Genomic DNA, 24,230 nt, shown 5'->3' with positions numbered 1-24,230 from the left:
ATTTTCCGCATCCGATCTAAGCCACTTCCAAATGTGGTTTTAAATCAGATACATATCCGATATCTGGACATCCGACCTACGTCTAAAGTCAAGTCAAGTCATCTTCATTTATATAGCGCTTTTAACAATGTAGATTGTTTCAAAGCTGCTTTACAGAGATAAACGTATAATTTAAGGTAACAGATTGTTTTGGCTTTATAGCGGTTCTTAAATAATGTTACTTTCCAGCGAAAGTTAGTTTTGATTGATTCACTTCCGTCGAAAGGATAATTTGTTATTAAATTAGGGGCCGCTAAAACGACACCGTTTTCTCTACACAGACTTTAAACGCGAACCTATCTAAGCCACATGTTCATGCATATCCAATTCCCTATGCTAAACATGCATATCCAATTCCCCTTTGAATTCCAAGCCACCACAAGGCGAGGACGACACGTTTATTCACAAAGATAGATTTTTAATGTTGTATTATGAGGCAGACGTGCCTGTATGCGCTCGCTCACAGCTTTTTATTGAGGTGGGAACTTTATATTTATCTTGGTAAAGAAAAGAATTTGTGCGAACACAGAAACATTCAGAAGCTGGTTTTCAACCTCTGCCCGTGACTTTTATAAACAAAACAGCTTCACTATTGAAAGCTACATTATATATCTCAGCAATGAGGTGATAACCTCGCTGTAAACCAACAAGCTTCACTATTAATCTCTCTCTCTCTGTCTCTCTGTCTGTCTCTCTCTCTCTCTCTCTCTCTCTCTCTCGTTAATTCATTCTAAAAATATACAGAGCTACTTTATTTCACCTCAGAATTCACCGAAAATCATTTTGGGCGGGAATTGAAGTAAACACAGATATCGGATACCAGTCCTGTCTAAAGTGAATGTATACCGACGGGCCAAAAAATTGGATATGGTCAAAAGGTCGGATCTGTGTATTAAGACTTGCAGTGTAAATGCAGCCAAAATGTAGCCTAACACTAACCCTTCTAACCCGATCTCATGGCAACTAATTCGTACCAATTCATACGACCTCACTCGTAATAATTTGTAAGATTTTTGCTAAATCGTACATATTTTAGTTGCCATAGTTGCCAAATTCATATAAATTCGTACTGCCTGACAAAACCCCTAAACCTACCCGTCACGTGGGTTTAGACAAATCGTACGAATTCGTACGTGCGAGATAGTACAAATTTGTACGAATTAGCCACCTTTTAATCACTACGAATTCATACGAATTGGTCGTGAGATAGCATTGGTATTTCTCATTTCCAGAAGATTTCACAATGACCGATTTCTCACCTTTTTTATGTACAGTGTTGGCAGCATGTCAGAAAACTGCTTCAAAGAAATTGACAGGCAAGTGTGTCCGTTAAGGGGCATCGCAGGTAGATATGTTCAAGCTCTTTGGCGATATATCCAGTGCCTTCAGCCGGATGACGGCTCTGGTTATGGGCAGCCCCTCATTTCTTTTTTGGGCTATGTACTGACAAACTTGCCTGTCAATTTCTTCGAAGCGGCCATTTTTCTTAGACTGTTAGCATTTTTAGGACTGTTTTATTATGGGGCTCGCCATCTTCTAACATTACACTCTGACACACCAAATTTCTTGGCTGCTTAATGAGAGTTGTTTGATGATGGGTTTATCAGTCCTGGGGGGCACACTCGTTTTACATGTATTTGGCTCCCCCTTTTGTTGCAGGTGTATTATTTTAATGTAAAAGTCTAGACCCTGAATATAAGACAACCTCTTTTTTTTTAATACAAAGTTCTGTTATGAAACTCTAGATGGCGCAGGCTGATCAGGTTCTGATAACTCAGTCTGCTAGCAATCACATCGTTGTCTACATAGCGCATCTGATTGGTTGCTTTTGCATCAGCAGCCAATGAGCTTGCTGCTCAACATTAAAATGCTTGGCAGTATTTGCTGTTAGCAGTCTGCAGAACGCTTTCAGGCTACGTTTACACGAGGCCGGTTATTTTCACAAACGGACATTTCACCCTCTCCGTTTTCAGAAAAGTGTTCGTTTGCACGAACCCGTGTATATGCCGTCAAGAGCATGCCAAACCTATAGGTGGCAGTGTAACGAGAAGCTCAAGCCCACGTTAGCCAATCAGAATCCCGAAAATATAGGTCGCACTTTTGACACAGTGCAAGTTATGTCGCATACTGTGACGTCGACTGCCTAAAACTCAGTTTTTCTCAGTTTACATGCAAACGTGCAAACGGAGTTTTCCAAAATCTCCACTCTGGCCGGAGTTTTTAGAAATAATCGTTTTCAGAGGAGAATTCTCCGTTTGCGTGTAAACGAGGGGCACAACCGAAGGGAAATGTCTCCGTTTTTCAAAATAAACATGTACGTGTAAACGGGGCCTCAGAAAGCATCTGAAATCAACATCTAAGATAAGTAACTACTCTTTCCCTCCATATCTCTGTGCATGTTGCGTGGTCTGCTTATTATGCTTATTATTATGGTTAATTTGTATCTCAGAATTGGGACTGATTTGACTCAGAATTGGGACTGATGGTGTTGTCATATACATTGGAGAAGCTCAGTCAAAATTAGGACTATTCTGAATTCTTAAGGATATTTTTTCAAAAAAGGATATTAAGTTAAAAGAATATCCCCCGTGTTTTTCAAGAAAATGCTTGGAGATACATTGAAAAAAACAACATTTGCTGTTGTTTCTTTTATGCAGTCTAGGCAGTATTTAAATCTTGTAAATAGTTAGTGAATGTCTTTTATTTATAGACTCTTTAAACATAAACGTAATGGTACATACATAATTCCAAACTTTTTTGTTTAGGTAACAAAACAATTATTATTGTAACTTGTACTTGTATGTAATATTAACTTTACCTTTTAAATAAGGTATTCCCCTGAATATTACTAACCTACACATGTTAGCTAAAGCATAAGACATGGGTGGAGTACAGTTTAAAGATGTGAAAAGTCAAAGCTGCCTACAACATGTGGGAACATGTTATTTATTAAAACATGAGAATCTATGGGCTAAAAGAGTATAGAGTAACTGCAATACTGATATGGTTTATTGACTCTGGTATCTGTTTTTATTTTGTTTCTGGAAAACCTTGTGATTTCTTTTGTGCTCGGATCAGGCTTCCATGTCCATAACATTCCCACACCTCTCTTTCATGGTCTTCCAGAAATTACTCTATGTGAGGAAGCAATATTTCAGTTCCTTGCATCACCTCCTTTGGCCTCTTTACCCGTGGAGCGTCTTTCTGAGAGCCTTCCAGGACGCAAAGTGGACTGGAAGAGTGTTGAAAGGCTGAAGAAAAGCTGCAGTCCTCAGCAGCAGGCATTACATCTGCTCCGTCTCTGGAGAGACCAAAATAAGGACCAAGATAAACTCCTCAGCATCATCCAAGGTCAGTTTGTCTTATATAGATTCAACAGACACTTGGAGAGAGAGAAAAAAACAGAACTGAATTTAGCAATTTTAGAGCCTTTCCATGTTAGACCATAAGTGGTCACCACCATCACTAGCATGGATACAAGTGGGAAAGTACAAGCATTGGCAATCCTAAAGGCTTTTTTTTTTTTGTCTTGTGTTGTGGTAATGTGGTTTACAGGTAATCCTAGTTCAAGAGATTGAAACTAATTGAAGTAATTGAAACCCATGACACTCGATAAAACCCGTCGATAAAAGGTCAAACAATTACTGTAAATGTAAATCTCCTTCAAACTACTACCGTAATCAACAAGTTTTGAGTTCAAATCCTAGCATTGAGGTATCAGCTTGAATATAAAATAGAATGTCTTTCGAAAAGTTTTGGATTCTTAATAAAAAGGAAAAAAACACCAGATTTTTACTATAAATATTAGATCTTTGAATCTGTAAATGCTTTGATATTTCAGTCTAGCAGTGTAATTACAAAGGGAGATTGCCCAGTTATTGAGTACAATTAATTATTTCACACTTTAACATATTTAGGGAAAACTACAAAAATTTAATTACATGTTTAGGGGAAGGTGTAGGTTAGTTATATATAGGTTTATTTAAAATGTTGTCTAATGTAATGTTACAATAATAATTGTTTTGTTACCTAAACAAAAAAGATTCTACATTAAAACATTGGTTCCCTTTCGAAGGGAACTCGACAATACGTCATCGACGCTTTGGGGAACGCCTCAGGTGTGACAGGTGTCTGAAATCACAATCAAATCACGGCAATCACATTGACCGGCGACAGCCCGTGAATCATTAATGTGAATGATTAACGTGACAATGACAAACCATATTTTCGTCTTCAGGGACTGTTTTGTCTGTAACCGCTTTTGAAAATCAAAAGGTAATTATGAAATGCACTGAGAAGGCTGAGTGTTTTCAGCTGTGCGTTTTCTGTCTGGGAAGGAAGAGCGCGCACAGGCAGTTCCTGAGGGAACTGCCTGTACAATTGCGAGCGTTTTTTCTTTGAGAACGCTCCGATCTCGTCTGGCCCTCTCCTTGAGAGAAGAGGGCTCAGCGTCTGGGTGAAAGATCCCAGATGAAGCCCGCCGATCGCCTTGAGAGGGGTATAATCCTCTCAGACAATATGGCGGCTGACGAGAGTAAGCAGTGAGTGCTTTTCCGGACAAACAGGAGATGGCTGATGAGGTAATCGGAAAAATAGATCCTGAATCTTCTCAGCCACCCTGCCCCGTGTATGCTGAACTGGTTGGTGTTATGGAAATGCTCCGCGAGCAGGCTCAAAAAAATAAAAATAAAATAAAAATAACAGCTGCCGTGGCTGCACGTTGGGGGAAAAATCGCTCACTATGAGAGTGGTTTTTCCCCGGTCATAAAACCACCAGCTCAGGTGAGCCTTTCATTTCTTCCCGATCTCATACTGAGATCGAGAGGACATGGAAGAACCCATACTCTGCCCATGTCCACCGACATCAGCGGACTAGTCTCACTGATGTTGGGGTGATAGGAGAGCATGGGTATGTGTCGATGCCGCCCATTGACGAGATGTTTGCAAAAAGAAAACTATCTCGTGTCTGGCAGACGTCGACACTGAGAGCTCCAACCCTGCCAGTTTAATGGCAGAGCATACACGCCAGCGGGTCAGGCCGGTGCTACCCTGCACACCATGGCGGTATTGCAGGTACACCAGGCCAATCTGCTGGGGGATCTCGACCAGGGGGTGGGGCCCCTGAGGCGGTTACTGAGCTGCGCCACGGAGTGAACCTGGCCGACATTGGGGAGAAGAGAGAAAGGCTTTCTCCTCGATTCACTGGTTTCGCCCTCTGAGCTTTTCGGCACCTCCGTGTAGGCGGTGGCTGGAAAGTTCAGAGAGGCGAGGGCGCGCCCAGCTGTATTAGGACCTACATACCGCTGAGATCCGTATCCACACCCAGACAGACGGGAGGGCCTGGCCCATCCGGGGACCTTAGACAGGGCCAGAGAGCCAGTGTTGCCTCTCGTGCGCCTCCTCCGTGGAGGAGTAGATCACAGAAGAGGTGCAACTCCCGCAAGAAGAGGGATCTGAGGGAGGTGATCCAGCACGATTGCACACAGCATCGGCATGGATCACCTCCCCCTGAGGGTGTGATTATATCTTAGCCCTCTCCTCTCTCCCGACTCTCCAGACGCTTCCTACATTAGGCCTGAGGCTGGGCTCATGGTTAGAACAACGTTCTGATGGCCCGCCTCTGCTTGGTTAGTGAGAGTGCCTCTTTCAGGCATGTAAAGGTGGTAGACCCCATGTTCATAAAGAACTGTCTGGTAAGTCTTCACTTCGCAAGCCGCAGGTGAGCTGAGTGGTCTTCTTTAAGAGTAATTTTGTGTGCAACTAACACTAAAATGTATCTCTCTACAGACCTCGTTCCCTGTATAGAGCTATGGGGTCATGTAAGGTACATTTTTGGATTATTAGGGCCCTGAAGTCCCCCTTTAGGTGGCTAGAACGACTATTTTAGCCCTCGGGCTGTTAGCCACCTCAGGGTAGGGTAGTTGGTCTCTCTCCCACAGGATTTTTATCTTGGAGTATAGACTGACGCTAGTGCTTCAGATAGATCTTATGTCCGGTCCATGGGACCGTCTGACTGACTTCCTGAGTACATCGCCCCCTTGAGCTCTGTTTGGGTTTTCAGTGGGCTGAGCGATTCTGCAGCCAGTTGAATGAAATAATAACTATTTTTCTAGTAAGGCTGTGGCTCCTCCGAGCCCTCAGGTAGATCTATGCTTGCAGGCTGGCCCTCACCAGGGCCCTCTTTGGCTGGCCTAGGCTGTTCCAGGGATAGTGGAGGTGCTCTGCTTAAGCATTTCTGCCTCTGAACCTTCACTTTGTGAATATAGGTTCCTAGCATCCCTGTATGACAGCCTCCTCCAATGGGAGTCGTTAGGCCAAGGCCCGCCCCCTTCTCTGCATTCTGGGGTGACAAGAGTAATGCAGCGTGGTGCAGAGGCATGGTTTATAAAGATCCTGAGTTAGGCCTCAAATAGGCCTCTCCGGTACAATGTGTCTTTATTGAGCAGGGTTAGGCCGTCTTTCACCTCATGAAGAGACTGGATCTGTCTGCCCGACCCTGCCGTGCAGAACTAGCAATCGGATCTGGGCCGCCAGTATAGGCTTCACTCACCTCGCTACTGCTCGAGCGTCGGGTTGTAGGTGGTTGGCTCACAAACAAGCCCCACTCCCCTAGGTTGGGCACAGATACATTTTCTGTCACCCCGCACCTTGGTAAACCTCAGGGTGAGGTGGAGAGTATTCCCCTGTGATACAGGGTAGGTCTGAGTCCTTCACTTTCAGTTCTGCATTATCCAGCGATGTGATTTTTCCGATGTGAAAAACCACACACAAAAAAAGGGGGGGGGGGGGGGAGCGCCCGCGAGACAGAGACTGTGCTCCAAAGTCCAAACCGCGTAGCGCGTGCATGACAGAGGGAGAGAGAGAGCAAGAGACTGTGCGCGTATGCCTCATGAAGTACATGTAAGACAAACTCTACATTATCCCGCTTATTACATGGCTACCTCACATTAACCGTTTAAGATGGTAACACTTTTCAATAAGGTTCATTCAGCACTGCCACTCCCACCATGCGCATCACGCACTGTGCATAGGGTACCGAGTGCTGAGGGGGCATCAAAAAATAGCCTAATGAAAAATCAATAATTATATTTTAATAATTATTTTAAATATATAGCTCACTGATGGCCGCAAATAGTTTCTCCCGGAATCTAGTGCGAGTGAGCGCGCAGAGCTTTTGCTCCAAACCGCTTAGCGCGTGCTTGACTGAGGGAGAGAGAGAGAGAGCAAAAGACTGCGCGCATGTGCCTCATGATTGTCATGAAGCACATGTAAGACAAACTCTACATTATCCCGCCTAGTACATGGCTACCTACCAAATAAATCAATAATTTGACACAAAATATTGATTTTAAAAGGAGTTTATTTATTTAAAAACATTTTTATAAAAAAAAAATATATATATATATATATATATATAAAAAATTAAATTGCTTCCTTTAAAGAAAATAGTCTGTCTCACTTTTCGTACTTAAGTAGAAGTACAGATACTTGTGTTAAAAAATGCTCTGGTAAAAGTAGAAGTACTGATTTAACTTCTTTACTCAAGTTAAAGTACCAAAGTACAGGCTTGGAAATGTACTTAAAGTATAAAAGTAAAAGTAGCCATGCGAATAACCATTTTTTTATGCAAAGCTAACGTTACCTGGCCCACACAAATGCTAGAGTGCAAGCTGAGAAACCTAAGTGGATATGGAAGAAAGGTTCTTTATAAGCCATTGCCTACATTTTAAATGGTCTCAGTATATTTTCCTGCTTTTTTGTCCTTAGCCAATCACATGCCTGATTATCCTACCTCGCACCACTATGGCTCGGGTTGAGTGGAAAGTTCTAGCCTTCACTTCTTTTTTGGTAACGAAGTACGCTCCCTTGAAGCCAGAGCATTGCCATGTGCTGACGCCCATGCGTACAGATGGTAGGCCCCTGACTCTGGGGCCTCCGTTAAGGCAGAGTGGCGTATGTTGTACTCCCCTTGCTTAAAGGGTGCTAGCGCTCTTGCTGAGTATACTGCCATGGGCAATGTGATTAGGTACCAGAATGCTGTAGGCGCTGTGTAAACACCTTATCTGCCAACGTAGGCTGCGCCGTTAGGTAGTAGGCCTCAGCAGGCCTCCTGAATGGGCAGCCCCCAAGAGGGCGCTGTAGGCCAGCTCACCTCATGTGGCTGGCCTTGGTGGTTCGGGCAGTTGACTTACTGATGGGTAGTAGGCCCTAAACAGGCCTCCTCGGAGGTGAGTCCCAACATTGTGGGACATACTTTAAAGCCGCGACCAGGTAGCTAGCCATATTAGGCCTCCTGTGGGTGGACCCAATAGTTATGTTGGTATAGTATGATTCCCAACAGTGTACTTTTGTAGCAGAATTGACTCGCTATCAGCTAGTAGGCCCGACCAGGCCTCCCTGATAGGCGAGTCCCTAGCTGGCTGGCCTTGAAGGCCGCCTTGGAATCGTCAACCTAGGCCTTCACAGGCCTCCTCATTGTTTTGAAACACAAACACTGGGTAGATCCGTGGATCGAGTAGAGAAACTCCCCTCGCTGGCAAGGGTTGTAAAGCACTATGCTGAGTCCTACTCTCTGGGATATCCCGTCTCTGAGATCCGGGCCGAGTGGTTTACTGCCAGATTCGCAGTCCCTCGGTTTGGATGCCTTACCCAAGGCAAATGTCCAGAGGCTCTGTCTCCAGACAGACAGGAAGTTTGCCAGACTGAACTGTCCGACGTAAATGACACCAGGTCAGGCCTTCCTGGTGGCATTTTGGGGCCAGTTATCAGGTAGTAGGCCTCACCAGGCCTCCCTGAAGGTGAGTTTCCACATACTGTGGTTATCAGGTGATAGGCCTCACCAGGCCTCCCTGAAGGTGAGTTCCCACACTCTGTGGTTATCAGGTAGTAGGCCTCACCAGGCCTCCCTGAAGGTGAGCTCCCACATTCTGTGGTTATCAGGTAGTAGGTCTCACCAGGCCTCCCTGAAGGTGAGCTCCCACAAACTGTGGTTATCAGGTAGTAGGCCCCGCCAGGCCTCCCTGTGAGTGGTTCCCCAACGATGCTGGGTTCTGGAAGCTAGTGGCCGCTTGCTATCAGTTCAGCTGGCCTTATTTGGCAGCTGCTGAAAGCAAGCTTGTGCCCTGGCTCAACTAAAGTGTTCGCCCTCTGCTACTGGTTCCCTCCCGGAACTTCTTACTCTGCCTACAGCCTGGTTTGCCTACCAGGCGGACCATTGCTCCCCTCACTGAGGGTCGCTATGAGTGTTTGGACCCCTGAGTCTGGTCAGACGGTCGTAGGCCACTCGTTAGGCCTCCCAGTTAGATCAGCACCTAGGCCTTCACAGGCCTCCTCAGTGTTATGAAACACAAACACTGGGTGGATCCGTGGATCGAGTAAGAGAAACTCCCCTCGCTGGCAAGGGTTGTAAAGCACTATGCTGAGTCATACTCTCCGGGATATCCCGTCTCTGAGATCCGGGCCGAGTGGTTCACTGCCAGCTTCGCAGTCCCTCGGTTTGGATGCCTTACCTAAGGCAAATGTCCAGAGGCTCTGTCTCCGGACAGACAGGAAGTTGGCCAGACTGAAGTGTCCGACTTAGTGACACCAGGTCGGGCCGTCCTGGTGGCATTTCGGGTGGTAGTTTCCCCGAATAGTGACTGGCTGGGGTTCCCTCGGGTTCCCTAGCCACATTCCCTAGAAGGGACCCCTTCTAAAATTGAAGTTGTGGTCCTAGGCCTCTGGTAAAACATCGTTTTGGAGGGCCTCCTGTTAGGCTTATAGCTTGGGCTATGACCGTAGGGAATGCTGTCACTGACAGCCCAGTGTGACCTGAGGGTGAGTGGTTCTTGCATTTCATTTGAATTTGCTGGTTCTGACAGTTGTCACTGCCTCCTGGCATGCACTCCCCTCAGCATGGCGGAGTGGGTATTTCGTTCCCCAAAGCGTCGATGACGTATTGTCGAGTTCCCTTCGAAAGGGAACGTCTCAGGTTACAACTGTAACCTATGTTCCCTGAGAACAGGGAACGAGACAATACGTCTCCCTGCCATGCCTCGGGGCCTGCCTACCAAACAGTCCCTTCAGACGAAGGATGATTTGTCATGTTTGCAAGGCGCCCTTATATACTTCCAGGTCGCACGTTAATCATTCACATTAATGATTCACGGGCTGTCGCCGGTCAATGTGATTGCCGTGATTTGATTGTGATTTCAGACACCTGTCACGCCTGAGGCGTTCCCCAAAGCGTCGATGACGTATTGTCTCGTTCCCTGTTCTCAGGGAACATAGGTTACAGTTGTAACCTGAGACGATTTTTGTCTAGATGAAGAGCTTTTATTGCACCTCCAACAACTTTTTTCGACACACATTTGCATTTGGAATTTTTTTTAATGGGATTGTATATACAGACGTATGGGAAATAAAATATAGGCCTAGTTTAATAGAAAGAAAGATAAGTATTATTCAAGTTCTTCTGCAAAAAAGGCTTGATACATTTCTACTAGAGTCTTTTGATGTATGTACAGTAGATGAGAACTTCATGTAGTTTGTCTAGTTGCTATGCCGTAAAGGTTGTATCAGCGATTTCAGGCCCAAAAATAAATGACCACATTCATCTAATCTTTCCTAACGATCCGCTAGCTGCCCGCCCCATAAGCAGATCGTCAAAAAAACGCGTCACTGTAGGCAGCCTAGGCTCTGAGATCTGCACACAAAAACAATTGGTTTCACCAACCACTCAAAACCTAAATAAATAGTGTTCCCAAACAATCACTGACGGGGGCTGGGTGTTGTGAAGTTTTGCACTCGTGCACGGCTGCACGCGAAGTCGGAGCAAAATAAACACTATTTTGGTTTTGAGTGGTTGGTGAAACCAATTGTTTTTGTGTGCAGATCTCAGAGCCTAGGCTGCCTACAGAGATGCGTTTTTTTTTTTGGCGGCCTGCTTATGGGGCGGGCAGCTAGCGGATCGTTAGGAAAGATGATCATTTATTTTTGGGCCTGAAATCGCTGATACAACATTTAAACTTTGTTGAAATGTGGTATCACATACATTTTCAAGGTGAACAATGTGTTCAAGTTTTGACTTTATCTACCAGCATTATATCAGTTACATACCTCTCTAATGTATTTTTTGAACTTCAGTGCAAGGTACTTTAGGTTCATAGTACTAACATAATCCACTCACTTTCTTCTAGATGTAAACCACTGCGAGAGGAAGGTATCTCGCTGTGCCAGTGTAAAAAACCTCACTCTGGAAGACCTTTTGCTCTTGATGGAAAGTTTACCTGGTGAGAAAGTGAGCGACGAGGATATACAGGCTCTGGTCAACGCCTGTCCCTCACAACGTTACATTATACAACTCCTCCACTTGTGGAAGATTCAGAATGGAGGTCAGGACCTGGCCAAGGCTTTATCTCACAGTCTTCGCAAACTACGTTCGAAAGGTGCCCGCCGCCCCCTTCTAAAAATTCTAAAGAGGATCAGTCGGATTATTAGCGTGTCATCCATACACCGTATGTATGAAAAGATGATTGTCAACATGATCCAGGACAACACATGTTTCAAAACTAAACTGTACAATGACTAATTAATACTGTATCGAAGGACAATAGAAATAGAGTTATTTAAATGAAAATAAATTGTACATAAATTTGGACAGGTGTGGGCTAAAAGGGGACAGAGTTGGGGTACTGATTTGCTGTTAAGATGTTTGCTGCTTTTATTTTTCTTGTGGCCTGTTATTCTTTTTTTATATTGGACTGAAACTTTGAGTTTTAATGCAAAATGGAAATATAAGCCAAGTGCTGGAGGAAAATCCCCAAGGTCATTGCTTGACCTGCTAGGCCTCTGAAACGGAATGCTTTTATTAAAGTTGTAAATTATGGAAATTGGTTATGAATGTATAATAAAATAGAGAGCAGTTATGTTTTATTTAACTGCGATTGCGTATTGTCAGGTTTTAATTTGTTTATAACATTTAAAAAATAAAAAAACATATTTATCAATGTCAGAAAACGGGACTCTAAGAATTATATACATAATTTGTTTTTAATTTATGGATAAGTGTGACTGTTTTGATATTGATGTTTACCACACCATATTCTCATAATCACAGTGATCTGATAAAAAATAAGTTTTTAGGCTCCTAAATATTATATATGTATATGGCCTCCTTAAACCCTGTCTTTACTGATTGTGATCTACATGTAAAGATAATAAGGGTAAATTGAATTTAGAACAATAGGAAATTAGCCTATTATTTATTTCCCTTTAAAAATCTCAAGGTTTTTTAATTATCAGATTTTTTTTTTCTTCTAATAAGATAAGTCAGCTCACACTAAAATTGTTTAAATGGCCCCAATTGTAATACAAGTGTTAACAGAAGTATCAGGTCTGCCAGGATTAAATAAAATACTTCTATTTACTGACTCAACCCAATCTCATGGCAATTTCATACGTATCTTACGAGGTGGCTTATTTGTACGAATTTATACGATCTCACTCGTACGAATTCGTAAGATTTTTGCTAAATCATAAAAAAATGTATAAGTTGCCCAATTCGTATGTATTCTTACGAATGACCTACCCTGACCCGCCCCTAAACCTACCCTTCATTGGGCTTTAGACAAATTGTATGAATTTGTACGAGTGAGGCTGAAAGAATTTGTACGAATTATCCACCTCGTACTCACTCGTACGAATTCATATGAATTGGTCATGAGATAGCGTTGACTAGTCCTGTTTTTCAGTGGCTGTTGTAGATCTTACATGGCTGGGTTATGGAACAGGCAAGTAGGGCCAATGACCCAGGCCTCAGATTGTCAGAGGCCTTGTGGATGCCGAAGACCCTTAGCCCTCACAGAGACCACTAGGGCCTAAGTCCCCTAATTACTATTTAGTCATCTATTGTTAGCCTACCGAAACTTGTAAATTGCCTGTCATTTAATGTAGTATAAGACTTTATCACTTGGGGACGTGGGGGTCTCCAGAGACAAGTGACCAGGGGCCTTGCAAGACCATGTCCTGACACTGAAATCTTGTAATCATGACAATTTTGTGCTATTTTTATTTATTTTTTTGCTACTATTTGTGCTGAATCCAGTAGTCAAGGAAGCTATTAATGTATTCTTAGTTATAATTTAAACTCTCCAACACCCTAGGATGTACTGTTTGATGGCCATTTCTCACTAAAACATGATAATACATAACGTCTGTTTTACTATCAGTGTAATTGTTTATTGTTTTATTGTTTTTTCTATTAAATTAATTTTTTGTATTAATCACTATTTGTATTGTATGTTGTTTGACTAAGTATTCACTCACGTTGGTTCTACTCATATGGTATTCATTTATGCAAATATACAGAAAATATCTAAATATGGTGGAAGTTAGAGTGACCACTGGAACAAGAGGAATCCAACAGACATATTGTCAGGTGTGGGGGTGGTGAAAGGAGCGACACATTTGCTTCATCTGTTTCATTGTTTCACGAAGCCTCGATCTGCCCACCACTATTGACAGCAGGGAAACACACGGTGTACAAATGACGTGCAAACGAACCAGAACAGGACTGAGGCCCCGTTTACACGATGGGAAAACGCAGCTATTTCTCTGCGTTTTGGCCTGTCATTTACACGAAAACGCCGTTTTTATCCCAGAAAACGATTATTTCTAAAAACTCCGGCCAAAGTGGAGATTTCTGAAAATGCCGGTTATATGTTGTCGTGTCAACTGGGAGAAACGGGGTTTTAGGTTCTCTCTTGTCGATTCTGATGATTCTGATTGGCTTGCATGGCTTTATCCTTCTCCCTACACTGCCGCCAATAGGTTTGGCATAGTTATGATGGCGCTTGACGGCGTATTTATGCGGGTTGTGTGCACGATGTTATTATTGAAAACGGAGGGGGGGAAATATTTGTTTCTCTAAATACCCGGCTATGTGTAAATGTGGCCTGAAAACACAGGGAAAATAAATGGGGAGAGCAAACAAAGCAGGTAACGAGGGAGGACAGGTGAGGCAAATGAATCAATAATCATGTAACAAGGTGCAAGGGGCTAGACAATTGACAGGAGAGCACATGGCACAAGGAAACATACATGACAAGCCATGTGCTTACACAAAACGAGACATAACGCAGCTAATGAAAACTTATAAGCCACGTGTTCACACAAAACATGACAACATGAAAGCACACCGCTAATGTAAAACACAAGCTGTGTGCTGCAGGGACGTAGTGAGGCCTGGCTGAAGCTACCCCAAAACGTTCCTAAGCCCCAGTAAATGATAATAAGAACAACAATAACAATTCGATTTATCAATAACCGTACCCTCATTCATATTTAGACGCAACAAATTATACATATCCAGCTCTCGTTGCATTGGTGTGAACTGTGGCAGCTTTCAGAGCGTTGCAGACCGGAGCACTGCAAGTAACTGGAGGATTCATCTCGAAAAAATACTATCACATACTCCGTGTGCAGTGCGTATGCATGTTGCGGTGCGAATGCGGTACAGGAGCAGCACGCGCTATAGTGCTTTCATATATGATGTGTGCGTTTGCAGTGCACAACTGATCCGCGGCTGTACCACAAACACATTTACTCACTATTTGTATTTCAAATTCAGAAGTTATCAGCAACTTTTATTTTAAAAAAAGTTTTGTCACCAGTGCAATTCTCTTTGTTCCCGATTCCCAAATTCAAAATATTGTGAAAAGGTTTTCATAAGCTGTAAGCCATAATCATCAAAATGATGAAATATCAATGCTTGAAATATCTCAATTTGCACATACTGAGTCTATATAATATATAGTTTCACCTAGGGCTGTAAACGATTAATCGTGATTAATCGAATTCAAAATAAAAGTTTGTGTTTACACAATATATGTGTGTGTATTGTGTATAATTATTTTGTATATATAAATACACACACATGCATGTATATATATTTTTTAATATATATATAAAATTGTTCTATTTATATATAATATATATTATATAAAAATATATATGCAGTATATAAATGCTAATATTTCTCAAATATATACATGCATGTGTGTGTATTTATATATACAAAATAATTATACACAATTCACACACATATATTGTGTAAACACAAACTTTTATTTTGAATTCGATTAATCACGATTAATCGTTTACAGCCCTAGTTTTGTCACAGTCACCACCTAAGCTCCACTCCAAGTCCCATCATCCTCCCTGGCCCTCACCTGCAGGCACTCTTCAATCACTGATCACCTTCACCTGTCTCCCATCATCAGGCCCATAAAGTGTCTCTTTCCCCTCACTTCAGGGTCTGATCTCGTCCTTACCAGATGTACAGACTCCTGAACCCAAACCTGAACCCGAGTCTACCTTCATCAGTCTTCAACCTGCCATATCCAGTGATTCAGCCATCTTCTACCTGCCATAACCTGATCCATCTGAACCACCAGCTAAGTTCCATATCCTGTCCTGGACCTTCTTCATCACCCTCCAGACTCATCTATTGGTTATCCCCGTACCTCTGTATAATAAACCCCTTTGTTCACTACTTACCTGTTTGCCTCTCTCTACTACTCAGTAGCCCTGAACCTCTACCTCTCTGTAGATCAGTCCCTTGCGTGACAGAAGATCATACCATTCACAGACCCCCATGGAGACCTGGAAATTAGTTGGGAACTAGCTGGTCAGATCACGGCGGCGGCTCAGCAGAGCTTAAATCTGTTTGAATACATAGAAAAGTTTGTTCTTCTTGTCGCCACCAGCACCCTAGACAGTGAAGTATTCAAGGCGTGTTACCGGATGGGGGCTAGACGCGTCGATCCGAGGGAGATTCCAGATCTGACCGGTCTGGACTGGAAAGATGCGATCTATCGATGCTTATATGGATGTATAAAGTCCTTTATACATCCATATGCCATCTCACAGCCTGATCTTCACAACCTTCCAGGATCTCGTCCCGTCGAGATCGCCCAGCCTGAGACGATTCACGTCATGCCTGCCCAGCCTGAGACGATTCACGTCATGCCTGCCCAGCCTGAGACGATTCACGTCATGCCTGCCCAGCCTGAGACGATTCACGTCATGCCTGCCCAGCCTGAGACGATTCACGTCATGCCTGCCCAGCCTGAGACGATTCACGTCATGCCTGCCCAGCCTGAGACGATTCACGTCATGCCTGCCCAGCCTGAGACAATTCACGTCATGCCTGCCCAGCCTGAGACAATTCACGTCATGCCTGCCCAGCCTGAGACGATTCACATCATGCCTGCCCAGCCTTAGACGATTTACATCATGCCTGCCCAGCCTGAGACGATTCACGTCATGCCTGCCCAGCCTGAGAGGATTCACGTCATGCCTGCCCAGCCTGAGAGGATTCACGTCATGCCTGCCCAGCCTGAGACGATTCACGTCATGCCTGCCCAGCCTGAGACGATTCACGTCATGCCTCCCGTCCTGCATCGAACCTGCACCGCTGGTCCCGTCCAGCCACGAGCGATACCCGCTGGTCTCGTCCAGCCCCGAACCTGCACCGCTGGTCCCGTCCAGCCACGAACGATACCCGCTGGTCTCGTCCAGCCCCGAACCTGCACCGCTGGTCCCGTCCAGCCCCGAACCTGCACTGCTGGTCCCGTCCAGCCACGAGTGATACCCGCTGGTCTCGTCCAGCCCCGAACCTGCACCGCTGGTCCAGCCCTGAGCGATACCCGCTGGTCCTGTCCAGCCCTGAGCCAGCGCCTCCTGCCTGGTCCGTCGAGCCTGAAAATTCTGTTCCCCAGTCTGTCTTTGAAGTCCCACCCAGCCTCCCTCTCCCGCTTCCTCTCGTCTGTCTTCCTCATCTCCTCTGCCTCCTGTCAGCCCTGTCAAACAAAGTTCATTTATTTTCCAAAACTCTAAACCGTAACAACTTAAAATAAACACAACCAACATCATGAGAAAGGACAATGAACTGAACAAAACAGGGCTTAAATACACAAAGAAACTACAGGGTTCCCACTCTTTTTCAGCGATAATTTTCTAGGACATACAGCGGGAATAAAACACAAGGATTACGCCCTAAAGTAAAATATTGCTCTCTATGGGCCCTATCTTGCACCCAGCGCAATTGACATTGTTGTGGCAAAAACAATATTTAACAAACACAGCATTCCCAGGCAAAAGAGACGTCAAGATCCAAATTGTATTTAAAAGAAAAATATATATTTATTCTTGCAAGAATAGTTCCCATTCTAGCCACACATGCTAGCTGCAGGCTGGAGTGAAACCCCCAGCCTTTACAGACCAGTTTGCAGGGCAGAGTGAGACACAGATAGGTGCTTTACTGGTAGTTTTATTATTGTTCTCATCAAAGCATTCTCTAAACACCCACCCCAGAGGGCAGGAACTGAGGAACCTCCATGGTTGCCTCAACCCCTCCCTAGCCTGGGGTCTCCTCACCTCTGTCTCAGTGTCACACACACAGTGACATTCTCAATTTTATCTTTGAGAAAACAAAATAAGAATAAAAGATTAAAATTGCCACTACAACTTTGAACACCGATGCATGTATCATTCCTTTTTTGCACCCACGCACAGCAGACTTTTCCCTCCACAGACGCACGTTGGTAAATTAGGGAATGAACTTGCGCTCGCGGAACTTTGCGGTCAGCGCAAAGAGGAGGCGTGTTCCGGCGCAAATCTTCCTTGGTGCTATTTTCCAGTTTTAGAAAGCAATTGCGCCACTGACCAGGAAAAAAACAGTCTAAAGACAGTGGCGCGTTGCGCGTTAGTGATATGGTATTTTAAGTGCGCGTGCTTGGCCATAATGTAGCGTGTTAACGCGCATCCACTTTGATTCTCTAATAATTATAAACAGACGCAGCAGTTTTCATTTTTGCAAATCATACATTATTACAAGGAAAAATATTAAAGCAGCACTAGGTTACTTTTCAACCTTAATAATATATTTCCAAGTCTCTTGTGACGGTACATCGACTTACAATAGGTTGAATGACACGTCTGCCATAGCCTGACGGGGTCTGTAGCGTTTTTAATCGTACTTTTAAACTTCGGGTTTCGGGTAGTAACCGGCGAACAAAGAGAACTACAAAATTCGACTGCTTTACGGCATATACGTCACTTCCACCACCACCCCCACTTCCTTAAAATCGGACGTGCGAGCCAAACTAGCGTTTGTTTGCCAAATTTTATAGTCATAGCCGAAGCAGACAGAAAAGCAAGAAAGCAAAGGTTTTGTCGGAGGAAAGCAACAAGAGGAAACGAGAAAGTGATCGTATTAAAGGCAGAACGAGGATCAACATTGGGCCAGCGTTTCCTCGCTGGCGTGAGCTGAAGGAGGAGGAGGGGTGCCCGATGTTTTCCAGGGATTTTTTTTTTTTTTAGCGACAGTCCCAGAAAATTCATATTCTTTCCCGGGACACGAATTGTCCCGTTTTTTTGTGAAAATATACTTCTAAAGTAGAATTTTCTGGTTTCAAATTAAACCGTTTCCGTCTACCGCTACTGTGTTTTCTTCATAGTTGTGTACAGTACATCCAATCCTGTGTCCGTAAACGGGTAAAAACCATGGTAAAAACGGGTAAAACAGTGGATTGGCCAATGCCAGGCATTTACTTTTATTTGATTAGAAGCTCAACTTATCGCCTGCCTAGCAACTGCCTGTGCTGTCGGTCGGTCGCGCGCGCGCATTAACACACATCCAAGATGATACAGTGTGAGTTTAGTTGCTAGCTAGCTTTTTAAAAACTGTCTATTTACATCTATTGTGTGAAATGGGGAGAGAGACGGACGAGGAGGATAACCACTGTCTATGAGAATAACACAACAAAGTCGGATGAGCCACCAGTGTCAAAGAAAATACTATTTACAACCTACAACTCAGACTCAGACCCCAAAAAATAATAATAATCTGAATGTCCCGGTTTTTCACAAATCAAAGGTGGCAACCCTATGCTCAACCGATGCGGACTTTCAAATATCAAATGAAAGCCTAGGCTATGTCTAAACGGCGTGTACAAGTTTGATAGGGGCTACATTCTTGCAAGTAAATATATAAGATGTACAAAATAATATTTTAGGATACCTAACATGTCAGTGATATGTTTATTTGTAAACAAATAAACAAGCTATAATGCAAATCGATTTGTAAAATTTGCAGATTCATCTATGGTAGCTTGATATTATAATATTGACGATAGGCTATATGGTTATTATCTACCACTCAAACATTGCATTGAAGTATCATATAGATTCAGTAAAACGGTAACGAATAGACTAGGCTACTATAATGACGCTGGCTTGTAAACGTGAGCATCGCGATCATTTGTCGTTTGAAAAAAAAAATAAAACCCATGAAATTATATTCATATCATGACATGCTGAAATATATGCCACTGAACCTGGATGAAGACATTTCACACGCGATGCAAGCAGAACACCTGCATGTGAACTCCTACAGTGTTCAGGGCTATCATGGTTGTCAACAAATGCACGTGCATGTATGACAGAGTTTACGACAGTAGTAGAGGACAATACTGTTTCCCAACTGTAGGGGGACCCCGAGAGCAAAAAAAAGAAAAGTAACCTAGTGCTGCTTTAACACACGAGGGAAATGATTGTTGTGTCCGTGAAGATGTGAAAAAGATCTATCTAGATAATTTTTTTTTTAATCTAGATTAGGCTACACATTTACCCAAATTATACGCCTGTTTAACGGAAGCTAATTTGGATGGGTTTCTCCCATCATCCCCAATGTCACTTCTCTGTGTTTTACGGCCCTGACGAGAACGTTGGTCTCCTCGGCTGTGAACTGCTCCTGGCGTGCGCTGGCAAATCCGCCGTTATAATAGCGATCCGCCATGGAACAAGCGCGCCTGCTCTTAAAGGGAATGTGAGAGGACGCTCTGATTGGTTTATTTCACGTTACGCCCAAACCACACCTATGAATAATTAAGCTACTTCAGACCAACCCCTTTTAGATTTGCGCCAGGCAAAAAAAAAATTTCCCGCCGGGAAAATAGCAACAGCGCCGGGATCCGCCCACAAAGTTACTTGCGCTTTGCGCTTTGACACTAGCGTTTCAGATCGTTAAAATAGGGCCCCAAGTCTTAAAAAGGCATACAGTTTATTGCCCTTACTTGCCTATTAAATCAGTTTTTAATATGAGCTCTTAATCAATCATACATTATGACTATGGAAGCTTGTTCATGCCACTGAATAAAAAATAAAAAAGAATTACGACTTATTTCGCTATTCTGACTTTTATTTATTCATGACGATGTTGGTCAATGACTCAAAATGACTCAGTTTCTCAAAATAGCAACACGCCAATAATGCGCCTGAACACACTCGTTCTCAGACCAGCAGCTCATGGGTGCACAAAAGGGCGCAAATGCATGACGGCGACTAGAGTCATATTGAGAGAAACAAAGTCTTCTGTCTTTTTTCTGACCACTGTGGGAAATCTGTAGCATGAAAAGTTAACCCTCTCCTTGATTGCATGTTGTTTATGGAGAAGGAGAACCAGGAAATGAGTCTGGGGAAATACAACGCTACCAAGCGACATGTATTTTTCGAGAGGTGCATGTTGGACGCATAATGAACAAAATATCTCAAAATTATCGCGAGACTTTCGATATGATATCAGACAACGTGATATCGCGATAACGATATTGATTCGATATATCGTGCACCCCTAGCCAAGGGGAAAATTTGGCCAGGATGCCGGGGTTATACCCCTACTCTTTTTCGAAGGACATCCTGGGATTTTTAATGACCACAGAGAGTCAGGACCTCGGTTTAACGTCTCATCCGAAAGACGGTGCTCTTTTAGCAGTATAGTGTCTCTATCACTATACTGGGGCATTTGGACCCACACAGACCACAGGGTGAGCGCCCCCTGCTGGCCTCACTAACACCTCTTCCAGCAGCGACCTGGTTTTCCCAGGAGGTCTCCCATCCAGGTACTAACCAGGCTCGGCCCTGCTTAGCTTCAGTGTGCAACCAGTCTTGGGCTACAGGGTTGTAGCAATACTGACTTTGAGTATAAATTGGGGAAATTAGCACTCAAATGGGAAATTAAATATTCATGGTTTTGATGAATATTATTTGCATACGCTCTAAAATGGTTCCAAATATGGGCTTATACCGTTTTGACCATATGAATATGTATCAGGATCACTCCGGACAATATACATACAGAGAAAAGGAATGATCTTAATCAGTCGTACTTGGAAATACAACTTTTAACCATCAATGCGTATAACATATAATATTTACCTCAACACTTCGATCCGTCTAGTTCTTGGCAAGCAAAATTACATCCATATGGCCATTAATGGAGATAACTTACCCTCCAAGAGATCAGATCGGGAATATATAAACTATGCAATGTTTAAAAGTGTGGTAGAGCGTTTTTAAAAGGTAGCATAGAAGATCTGATTTTCAGGGATTTCAGATTTATGGATTCATAAGACACAAATTCAGACAAGGATTAAATGAAATTTAATAAAAGACACTTTAAAAGTACGTAGGTTACACGATCAAGAGTATAACAATATGCATAAACAAAACAAATGATTATAAAACGATTACGTAGCGTATATATAGTAACATGATATCAACCAAGGGATGGAGAGAGAGAGAGAGAGAGAGAGAGAGAGAGTGAGATATGAGAGAGATGAGAGAGAGAGATTACACAGTTTAAGGAATACTTTCAATAATCAAGAGACCGGAGGATTTCTCAGACAACCTTAACTAGCTTTGTTTCAAAGATCAGATTTGGAATTAGCCTACTGTGTTTGTCGTTGGAAAGTCGTCTGGTGTTAGCGCTGTTTCTTTTGGAGCCACGAGGGTTTCCGGGTTGCGTCACGTGGTTGGTTTTACGCAGAGTGGAGACGCTAAGCTTTCGCTCGTTAAAACGCTGGATCAAGGAAGTAGCTTTAAAACTTGTATAAAAATAAAGACTTAGTCTTAGAAACGGAAAGTAAACGGAGAGCAAGGCTCTCTGAAGCGAAGTTAAAGCTATGAGTTAGAGAGACTAGCCGTTTAGACTAGAACTAGAGACTAGAGATTAGAGTGGGAATGCTAGAATTGTAGCGCAGAAGTGAAGAAAGCGAGTAAACACGAACTGAACTTCTTGGCTCGTCTCCAAAATATGAATGAAACCGGAGCACGCCCATTCTGAGCCTGGGAGCCAATCACGAGTGGGAATTTTTGTGGCGCCAAGATTCCTTTGTCTGACGGCACGCCTATTCAGCGCGTGGGGAGAGGTCAGAGTTTTATTCTAACATTATTCTGCACATCAGTAAATGTTGAATAATGCATAATAGGTTGTTTCTCAAAACAGATTCGGATTCGTCTAATTTTCTGGTTTACAATCATACCAAATTTGATAGAGTTTAGATTAGGTTAAAGAGAGCTATATTGATTTTTGGGCATTATGCACTTGGTTGTTTTAATCCGGAAAACGCGCATTCTACGTCAGATTCTGCATGCTTGTTAATCGCCGTTTCAAACAGAATGTTGCATTCTCACAAAAAGCGTCTTTCTTACTTTTAGAATTCTTGTGCGTGTGTTTCTGTTTCTCACCCCCCTGTGTGTGTGTGTGTGTGTGTGAGCAAAAGGGGGCGCGCAGTTGACTTGTTGACCTAAAGGGGTGTAAACATACGTCTGTGTGTGTGTGCGTTGGCTTTAGAACAATACATAAATGGAACTTTCACGGCGGGGCGTCCGTGCTTTGACAGAACCCAGACGCTGTGGGCATCGTTACGGGACGATAAATTAAATTAAAACCCCAGGATACCTCACCTTATCTTAGGCAGAGAATCAACTAAAAGCTTTCAGCACGCGTTAATGTCTCTGGCCAAAAGGGAAGAAGACAATTTGGAATGCATTAAATCACAAAGTCTGTGTTTTGTCTTAGTTTAGAAACATGTCAAGAATGCTTTTAGCCATGTAACGAGTCAACAAATAGAAAATGTATGCTTTATCTATCACAATCTGGCATTGGTGCTACAGGGTGATATGGCTGCTGGGAAGCAGCGGTTTGACACATAGGCTAGTTCTCTAGCGAACATGATAGGTGTCGCCCAGCCCCCAACTCTATTTAACATCTGATCAGCGAGGCACTCTGTGCCAACGCCTAGTAGGGAGCAATACTCTCACTTAGGAGGAGCTCACCACCAAGGTGGGCACGTGCATCTTGGGAAAACTTTCTCACCAAGATGAAGCCAATCAATAGTGGGCCAACCTCTGCTTGTAAACAGCCTTCCCTTCTGCTGGTCTCCATAACAGACAAGAGCTGGTCTGATGTCCAGGCTTTGCAAACTGAGCATGTATAACCGCAATAGAGCGGACGGACAGAGAAAAGCCAGGGCTGGTCCCGTAAGAGTGGTAGGAACCTTGGGCACATATCCAGGCCGGGGTCTCAGATTTCATGAGAGTTAGCCGGCCCGAATTCCAGGCACGATTCGTTGACCGAAAATGCGTGCAAGTCCCTACCCTCTAGATAGAGACTAAGCAAGCAGGAGAACTGTTTCTTTAAAAACTGAATTTTTAACTCACTGCCTGCAGGCCTCAAGGGAGGTCTCTGCAGTGCAGTAGCACCAGAGATAAGTCCCAAGAGGGTAAAGAGCGGATTCGGTCTCCATGCTCCCCTCAGGAACCTGATGATCAAGTCGTGCTTCCCACGGATTTGTATCCACTGCATCATGATGTGCGTCAATACAGAGGCAACAACATTTTGAGGTGGAGGAGACAGCCCTCACTCCAACCCATTAGCAGGAAAGAAGCACTGAAGTGATACACCTTCGGGATCTCCTCACGGAGAGAAGACTCAATTTAACAAATAGGTTCCACTTCTAAGGGGGAGCGTGCCTCATTTAGGAACAGAGTAATTTGCTCTTTCTTTGAAGTGTGGGTACCACTTGCTCCGCTTTTTTGGGGCCAGCGGTGGAACAGACACACACAAATGAACACTCCACCCGGCCCTCAACCGGGGGAGGGAGTGAATCGGTGACCAACTCCAAGAGCATCCTCCTCCATCCCTGAGCGGCCCGCTCAGGAATGCTTTCTCTGTCGCTTGCCGCCTGGCAGTGCCCCTACTGGGTGTCCCTACTGAGGCCTGGCTGGATGCTGCGACGAGCAGGCGGAGGAACTGCCACTGGCGGCGGGGTGGAGGCAGCAGCGGGCCGCCGGGGCAGGATGCGCTT

At 43.8% G+C, this 24,230-nt stretch overlaps 1 protein-coding gene across 1 annotated transcript in view; it reads left to right on the top strand.

Annotated features, from left to right (window-relative positions):
* LOC307005992 (tumor necrosis factor receptor superfamily member 11B-like) overlaps positions 1-13,303 on the top strand; it is a 43,215-nt gene extending 29,912 nt beyond the window's left edge. Inside the window, exons 4-5 of the mRNA XM_079626578.1 lie at positions 3,166-3,390; positions 11,217-13,303. Of these exons, the coding sequence (XP_079482704.1) occupies positions 3,166-3,390; positions 11,217-11,608 (617 nt within the window). The 3' untranslated portion in view covers positions 11,609-13,303. The remainder of the gene's footprint in view (positions 1-3,165; positions 3,391-11,216) is intronic.
* Positions 13,304-24,230: the final 10,927 nt, after the last annotated feature.

The sequence above is a fragment of the Phoxinus phoxinus genome, assembly GCF_949152265.1.
Source record: "Phoxinus phoxinus genome assembly, chromosome: 10".
NCBI lineage: Eukaryota > Metazoa > Chordata > Actinopteri > Cypriniformes > Leuciscidae > Phoxinus > Phoxinus phoxinus.
This window is presented reverse-complemented; position numbering and strand designations above follow the sequence as displayed.